Source organism: Jaculus jaculus, chromosome 14 (genome assembly GCF_020740685.1).
Source record: "Jaculus jaculus isolate mJacJac1 chromosome 14, mJacJac1.mat.Y.cur, whole genome shotgun sequence".
Classification (NCBI taxonomy): domain Eukaryota; kingdom Metazoa; phylum Chordata; class Mammalia; order Rodentia; family Dipodidae; genus Jaculus; species Jaculus jaculus.
In genome coordinates, this window is record NC_059115.1 from 8,766,785 (window position 1) to 8,775,621 (window position 8,837).

Consider the following 8,837-nt stretch of genomic DNA (forward strand, 5'->3'; position numbering starts at 1 on the left):
CTTCTTTTTTATTACTTATGTACATCGTGTGTATACGGTTGTGTTGGTACCATCATTAGCCTCCTCCCTATCGTCCCCCCTCCACAAGGACCCTCATCATGGGGGAATATCGGTCGTGCATTGTGTGGTTATCCATCTATTATGGGCTAGAGGCAATGTTTCTGTGCATAATGACCCAGTGTGTGGCTCTCACATTCTTTCCACCCCCTGTTCTGCAAATTTCCCTGAGCCATGTTGGATTCATTTTAGGTCTGCTTCAGTGATGAGGCCTTGAGAGCCTCTGTGTCTCTGGATATCTGGTTTGGTAGGTGTTGAATGTTCTCTGTGTCTATCTCCTTCACCCTTTGCTGATACCAGGCTCACCAAGAAAGCAGCACTCTTGCTCATTTTCCAGATTGTTCTTAGTTTCAGCTGGGGCCCTTTTGAGGTGTAATGGGCTGGTTCTCTCCTTAGGATCTGTGTCTTTCTGAAAAAGGGGAAAAAAATTTTTAATGGAGAGTGAAGTTAGTGCCAGGTAAATGGGACAACCATTGTTATTTTATAGAGAATTTAATAGGTTTAGGTCCTCTTGTAGCCCAGGATCGGTGGAAGCTTGAGAATGGAGGGCAGGCTCATTTTTGGATATGGTTCTGAATTGTTTCCCAGCTCCAGCTTGGGTCCCAGTCCACTGAGCAGATCAGTTAGCCAAATCTGGTTGGTTTCCCATCATGGCTGTGCACCGCTGTTGCAAATGTGTGAGCATTACATCAGGTTGCTTGCTGCAGAGTAGCCTAGACCACGAGTTGCTTGGACAGATGTTGGTCATTTTCCCCAGTTGCTCATGTAGCACCTTCTGGCACTAGACACGCTGACTGTCTGGGGACTGACTCTCTTCCAGATCCCAGCCATGTTCCATACCAACAGTGCACGGCATCTTCAGCAGTAGGTCTTACCTCTCACCTTTGGTGGGTCATCGAGTGCTCTGACAGAAATCTTTCTTCTTTTGGGAAACCTTGTTGGTCTCCCTGATCAACAGCTCATTGTAGATGTTAGCCACATGCTGGTACTGAGAGTTAAGGGCCAGGGATGGGATACCTTCCAGTGAGTTGTTGGCAATTATGATTTTCTAATGAAAACCTTTTTAAATTAAGTTGACACTTTGTAAATGGATACCTCAAGTTTAGGTACCATCATTCCCCTCCTCCTTGCCCCCACTCCACCGAGGGTCCCCTTAGAGGGATTGCTCAGATTCACTGTGGAGCTATAGGTTATGAGTTATGAGCGCAGCAGTCAGTCATTGAAGCCAGCAGAATTTTCATGATGGTTGCATTATTACTTTTGGTTTTCTGAGGTGGGGTCTTGCTCTAACCCAGGCGAACCTGGAATTCATTAAGGAGTCTCTGACTGCCCTTGAACTCACAGCCTTCCTCCTAGCTCTGCATCCGGAGTGCTTGGATTAAAGGTGTGTGCCACCACAACCGACCTATGTTTACATGTTTTAGGTGTGTGTGTGTGTGTGTGTGTGTGTGTGTGTGTGTGTGTGTGTGTGTGTGAAGATGTGCTCATGCCATTGGCTTGTGTGCACAGGCCAGAGAAGAACTTTGGTTATCTTTCTGTATTGAGATCAGGGTCTCTCCCTTGATGTGAAACTGCCATGAATCAGCAAGCCCTGGTGAACCTCCATTCTCTGTCTTCTACCATAGACTGGGGTTATAGCCTTGTGTGACCATGCTCCACTTTTTATATGAATTCTAGGGATTGAACTTGGTGGTTTCTGGCCCAAGAGACCCTCATCCTTAAGCAGCAAGCTTCTTAACTAGTGAGCCACCTCCCTAGCCTCTAAATGAGGCTTACAACTTTAAAAACTTAAAAATGTTTTTATGTGTTTATGTGTGTGTGTGAGTATGTTGTACATGGTCATGTCTCCACCTCCCATATTGCTGTTAGCATGCTTGGCATACAGAAACCCACCACCACTGCTTCTGCCTCTTTTTTTTAGAGAGAGAGAGAGAGAGTAAGTGAGAGAGAGAATGGGCTTTCCAGAGCCTTTCAGCTGCTGTGAACCAACCCCAGAAGCATCCACCCTTTTTGTGGGTATGCACAGCATTGCATACCTGTGTCACTGTTGGGTCTGGCTATAAATGGGATCTGGAGGATTCAAACAGGTGCTCTTAGGCTTTGCAGGCAAGTGCCTTAACTACTAAGCTATCTTTCCAACCCACCTTCTGGCTTTAAATGTTTTTCTATAATTCTTTGCAAAGGAGAAGAGAGAAAAAGAGATAGAGTTAAATAGATAGAAATAGAAAGATATATGATACATAGATAGATAGAGAGAAAGATAGATAGATAGAGATAGAGAGAGAGAGAGAGACAGAAAAGGAAACAGACAGAGAGAGACAAAGAGAATGGGTATGCCAGAGCCTCTTGGCACTGCAAATAAACTCCATGTACTACGTACATGCAGCACTTAGAGTATGTGGCTTTACATGGGTACTTGGGAATGAAACCTGGGCCGTCAGTGTTTGCATGCAAGCCACTTTATCTGCTGAGCCATCTCCTCAGCTCTTCTGGCATTTTAAATGAGGTCTGAGAATCAAACTCAGGGACTCCAGCTTGAGAGCAAACTCTTTGTCCACTGAGCCATCTCCTTAGTCCTTAAACAACACACTCATTTTTTGTCTTTTTCTATCTATGTATCTTTCTTTCCTTTTTTTTGAGGTAGGGACTCACTCTACCCAGGCTGACCTGGAACTCACTCTGTAGTCCCAGACTGGCCTCAAACTTGCAGAAATCCTACCTCTGGATCCCAAGCATTTGCGTTAATGGTGCGTGGCCCAACACCTGGATAAAAACCCCTTTTCTTTCTTTATTTTTAAATCTTTAAAAATATATTTTATTTATTTATTTGAGAGAAAGAGGGAGAGAATGAAAGAATGGGTACACCAGTGCCTCCAGCCACTGCAAAAGAACTCCAGGTGCATGTGCCCCTTGTGCATCTGGCTTACATGGGTCCTGAAGAGTTGAAGCAGAATCCTTTGGCTTTGCAGGCAAATGCCTTTACCACCGAGCCATCTCTCCAGCCCCAACAGCCCTTTTCATTGACAGCCTTCATACATGTTTATAAAGTATTTTGACCATGCTTCCTTCCCTCCCACCACTCTCTTGTTCCCCCTTCCCCCTTTGCCCTCTTACACTTACCCCCTTCTTCCAATAAGTCTCTCCAGAATTTTGATGTCTTTTCCTCCTCAAAAACTTTTTGTTTTTTTTCCATATTCACAGGATGGAGGGAGGGAGAGAGGAAGAGAGAACACCAAGGGCCCCTGCCATTGCAAATGAACTCCACTTTGTGCATCTGGCTGCTATGTGGGTATTGGGGAATCAAACCTGGAAAGTCAGGATTGTAAACAAGTACTTTGACCCACGGAGCCTTCTCTCCAGTCCCGTGATGTCTTTTTTTTTTTTTTTTATTTCCCTCCATAAACATCCATGACAACATGTTCATGGGCTCAGCACAGTGTGGGCAATGACGGCCACTATGAGGTCACAAGCACAACAGCCACCTGTGTCTGGAGGAAGACATTTCAAAGCACTCCTACCTATGAACCAGCTCTTATGCTCTTTTTTTCCACCTTCCTTATTGGCGGTTTCCTGAGCCCTAGCTGGTGTCATCAAGATGTCTCATTTAATGTGAATCATTTAGCTGCCTCTTCTCAGCATTTTGATGAGTTTTTCATCACCATTGTAGTCATTACAATCTGTTGAAAGAGGTCAAAGATGAGCACTACAATGTGAGCATAGAGTTAAGTATTTAGAGGGAAATTTAATTATCCTTTTATACAAAAAACAGCAGTCTCTTCCCTCCCCCCACCTAGGAACCATAACCTTCCAAGCCATAGGATTTAGACTAGGTTTCCTGTAGGAGGCATGGATTCCCTCCCATGGATCAAGCCCAACAAGATGTACACACCTGTGCAAGTGTGGCACCCAGCCTAGGTGGGTAAGCGATGGCTCTGTGATTGTCTAAGAGATCAACTCCATGGAAAGGAACCTGTAGCTGGAACTGGGAATGAAGTCAGAACCCTGCAGAGACCAGGATCATGGACTACAAGAAGCATCCACTAGTCTTTTGCCAAAATGGAGGTGTTGCAGTCAGATTTGCATTGCTGGCAGAAAATATCTGACCAACAGCACTTAGTGGGGAAGAGGATTTATGCTGGCTTACAGACATGAGGAGAAGCTCCATGATGGTAGGAGAAAATGATGGCATAGCAGAGGGTGTACATCACCTCTTGGTCAACATCAGGTGGACAACAGCAACCGAAGAATGTGCCAAACACTGGCAAAAGGAAGCTGGCTATTACATCCATAAGCCCAACAATAAACTGCCTCCAGGAACCTTTTATTGCCAAATTTCTATTAACTTGGGTCCCTGCATTCAGAACATCTAAGTTTATGGCAGACACCTGAATCAAGCCATCATAGGAGGATACACCCATTATAATCTCCGTAAACTAACTTTGCTCATTCCCTTGAACCTATACTAATCTAACTCTCCATTGGATAATTTGTTTCTCCTTTATAAGTAGTACTAAAAATGGGGGACATCCACAATCTATCAACAAGAAGAGAAAAGACAGCTGATTCCTTAGGAGGTGATGATCCACCCCTTGCACATCAGCAGAGTCCAGGTGAAAACAGAGAGGAATTGGTAAGCTGAGCAAGAATGCTGCTTCCACGTCATGGCTGACAACCACCATCAGGGTGATGGCGATAGACATTGATGATACTGAAAACTTACCAAAGCAGAAATCCAGAAGCTGCTGAGAGCTCAACACTACAGTAGACTTAAAACACACCGAACAAGTGCCAGGCATCTTTGTGCAAGAGAGGCGGAAAGACTGTAAGATCCACAGAATGGAAGGGAATTTCCAGAGGTACTTCCCCTCCCCACAATGACTGACTGCTGCTTTCACAACTCATAACCCACAAACCCCATTGTGGATATAAGCAATACCATTGAGGAGTGTCTTCTGTGAATAGGTACAGGGAGGAGCGAAATTATGGAATAACACATGATCTGTGCATACAAAGTGTATACTTTAAAAAGGGTATATCTAATACCAATAATTTTTACCCAACTTATAATAATTTAAACAGATATCAAATGTGGAAGTGAATAAGATGATATGTATGGACTTTTACTCATGTAAAACTTAAAATGTGAGCTTTAAGAATGTATAGGATATAGAGTTCATATTCAGGTATTATCAAGTGTTGAAGTTCCACATTTTTCTCTTCTCACATCAGTATATGTACATTCCTTTGTTGATGTTTAAGTGTGGGGTTGAGATCAGCTACTGAATGCATTTTGAACACAAGTACTTCCCAGTATAAAAAAGGATGATGTAAATTGGAAAATGATCTTTTTTGTTTGTTTTATTTTGTTTTATATTTTGAGATAGAGTCTCACTGTAGTGCAGCCTGACCTGGAATTCACTGTGTAGTCACAGGGTGGTGTCAAATTCACTGCGATCCTTCTACCTTGGCCTTTCAAGTGCTGGGGTTAATGGCATGGGCCACCATGCCTGGCCAAAATGATCTTATTATTCCTCATGAGTATGAAAGGGCACATGGTTGGGTAGCAGGATGATAAAATAGCAATAACTCCCTCCAGTCTTGAAATTTTCTCAGGCGTATAGAATCCATAAAGGGTGACAGCATTACTCAACCAATAAAAGAACACAAAGCAGCTTACCAGCAAAAGGATGCTCTGATTGGCTTTGGTTTCTGGAGATGCCTGGGAGGAGAGACTCTGGCTATGGACATGCCGGATTCTCCTATGATGTCTGAAAAGGAGAATCACCATGTAGAGGCTGGTTGACATCATGAGGACCAGAAAGAGGAGATCTCGAGTCAATATGACAATGAAAAATGGCCATGAGTCCTCATCCCTAAACTCCCTGGTCTTACAGAAAGTGTGAACATAACCCTGGCCAGCATGACTGGCATTGTTCTTGGCTATTACAGTACGAATGATATGAATGTAAATGAGCATGTTGATGGCCCAGGAGAAAAAGAAAGAGGGAAAGATCCATGTAGACAGTTTAGGTTTCAACCACGCCCACTTAGAGTTCCTGGGACTGATGGTGATGGCTTGAAATGTACTCAGAATAGAGGTAGTACAGATGGAAAGACCCCGGGTAACTCTGTAGATATACAAGACTGCCTTACAACCAGCATCGTTGAGAAGACGTCTCATTCCAAAGGATGATGCAATATTAGGTATCAACAAGAAGACAATTGTCAAAGTATTGGCCATAGTCAGGTGCATGAAAATGGAATCTATGGGTTTCAGCAGATAACGTTGAGCTAAGAAGATGTACACGTAAGACAGGAAGAGCAACGAGTTCCCTATGACGCCGATACAGAACTCAGACGTGAGGAAAATCCCCAAGATCATGTCACTTGGAAACATAATCAGAGTGATGCTTAGTTTTTATCAGGTTCGTCACAACTACACTGAAAATAAGGGAACTCTTCCAATAGTATTTAAAAATAGTGTTTGAGGACAAATATGCTGATTACAGTTCCCATGTAGAAAAGTGGTGAAATTTCCAATTCCTTTGTATTTCAGATCCATAGATCACATTCCAAGGAATTGCATGTCAGGGATTCTTGAGAACTTTACTGGGTAGAAGGATCTGAGAAGCAGGGAGAATTCATTTAAACAGCCTGAATTTTGTTGTATTAGCAGGAGGACATGTCGGCCTATGGGAGAGAAAAGTTTTCATTCCATAAGTAATTTCCCTTAGGAATATCAGATTATATTTTTTTTCTTTTCCTATGTTTTGAAGCTTTCTAAGGGATATGTTGTTTTAAACACAGTAAGTAATATACATACTTAATTTTCTGCCTTATATCAAACAAATCTTGAGGCCATCAGTGTGTTATATGGCAACTTTAGTGCTCATAACTTACGGGGAAGCTGTGGATACACATAAATTAAGACACAGCTGTTAATTAACATTCCATAGTATTCATCACATCTGTACAAAAATACATTTTCCCAGCAGTCAGTAGTCATATCATGATGATGAGAACCAGTCTAGCAGAGATTCCATGTTTCCTATTATTACAACATGTATAAATTCTAACTTCTAGTTTTCCTGTTAAGACATTCTGTGCGGTTTTTATGTAACCAGAATTACTAGGCTTTCCTATATGCTTAGAATACAATGATATGAGATTCAGGAATATAATATATCAATATAAGATTTGTGAAATTTACAATAAAATTCATATTAATTAATTAATTATTAATTATTAATTAATAAATTCACTGGCTTTTAGTTGTACTGTTATTTCCATTAGGAACCCATCATTTTACTGATTTGCTCTTAGTCATCTCACTTAAATGGAAATCTATGAATTCCAAACAAGTTTTCTTTATGCAAAGTCCCTAAGACAACACCAGTTCTATCAAACTTCAACAAATCTCTCTTAGTCCAAAGATATTTTCATTACATACTGTGAGGGATCAACATCCAAATTATTTATTGACAAACATCATACTCTCATTCTCCCATATCTTCCTTTATGTATTGTGGAAACTTCAATTTATTTTTTTTCCTAAATTTACATTGATTGAGAAATGAGTTGTGATCTTTTACAATCATTCAGTATTGAACATATCACTTTTGAAAATGCATTGTTGCAGTTACATTATTGCTGCTAGGATAAACACCAGACAAGAAGGAATTTATGTGAGGAAAGGGTTTATTTCAGGCTTACAGAATCCAGAGCAGGTTTCACTGTGGCGTAAGATGCTGCTCCCTTCATCATACATCTGTACTAGAAAGTCAGAACCAACAGCTAGAGCTCAAGCTGGGTCTCAACACACACATTAGGGAGGGACTCAAGATCCACTGAAGACTACTAAATATGAAGCTTAATAAAAAATATGTGAGGCTATGGGGTCATTTACATTCAAACCTCTACATGCATCTTATCTTTACCAGGCCATATGATCACTTCTCATTCATCTCACACTTTCTGGATCCTCATATCTCACTCAGTTTCAGCAGATTGCCTGTCTCACATCTTACTGTTCACCAGAGTTCTTTGTCACTCACTTTTATTTGCTTGATTCCTCCCTTTCAAAGTCAAACCTTTCATGACTTTGTCATCCAGCTGAATGTACAAATTTCCCTTCCCTATTTGTGTGGTTAAAGACACTTTCTGGACAGATAAGAGACCCTTCATAGAGTATCAGTAATTCGTTTCAACATAAATGAAAATCGTTTTCACTATGGATCCCAGAGACAAATTTTTAAAAGCCACAATGGAAGAGAAGTTCATCTGAAGCATTTACTAACTGGTGTGCACTACTTCTGACATTTGTGAAAATAAAAAAGACAGTTTGACCACAGATTAAAGTATTCTTAAACTGTAGGAAAGACTCAGACACACACATACTCACAAGCTGAAGTTATTCAGAAATAGAAAAATAAATAGGGAATTTGAAGTAGCATGGAAAATAAATTTCCATCACATTCATTGAGTAAAATACACAGGCAAGATACAGTATGGGCCAGTGTTGCACTCAGGTTCACATTGTTGATAGAAATCACCCAACCAAGGGCAGAGAGTGGGATTAAAAAAAAAGAGAGAGACTTATTTTGGCTTACAGGTTCGAGGCAGGAGCTCCATGGGGGCAGGAAAGGATGGCATGAGCGGAGGGTGGACATCACCCCCTGGCCAACATCAGGTAGAAAATAGCAACAAGAGAGTGTGCCCAACACTAGCAATGGGGAGCTGGCCATAAAACCCATAAGCCCACCCCCAATAATCCACTGCCT

The 8,837-nt window shown here is 41.6% G+C and overlaps 1 protein-coding gene across 1 annotated transcript; it reads right to left on the reverse strand.

Annotated features, from left to right (window-relative positions):
- Positions 1 to 5,329: 5,329 nt before the first annotated feature.
- On the reverse strand, positions 5,330 to 6,454 carry LOC101611181 (vomeronasal type-1 receptor 4-like). The gene is made up of 2 exons (XM_004672802.1): positions 5,570 to 6,454; positions 5,330 to 5,401 (listed from the first exon to the last, which is right to left on the reverse strand). The coding sequence occupies exons 1-2, from the start codon at positions 6,452 to 6,454 to the stop codon at positions 5,330 to 5,332; spliced, it is 957 nt and encodes a 318-aa protein (XP_004672859.1).
- Between the last annotated feature and the right edge of the window lie 2,383 nt (positions 6,455 to 8,837).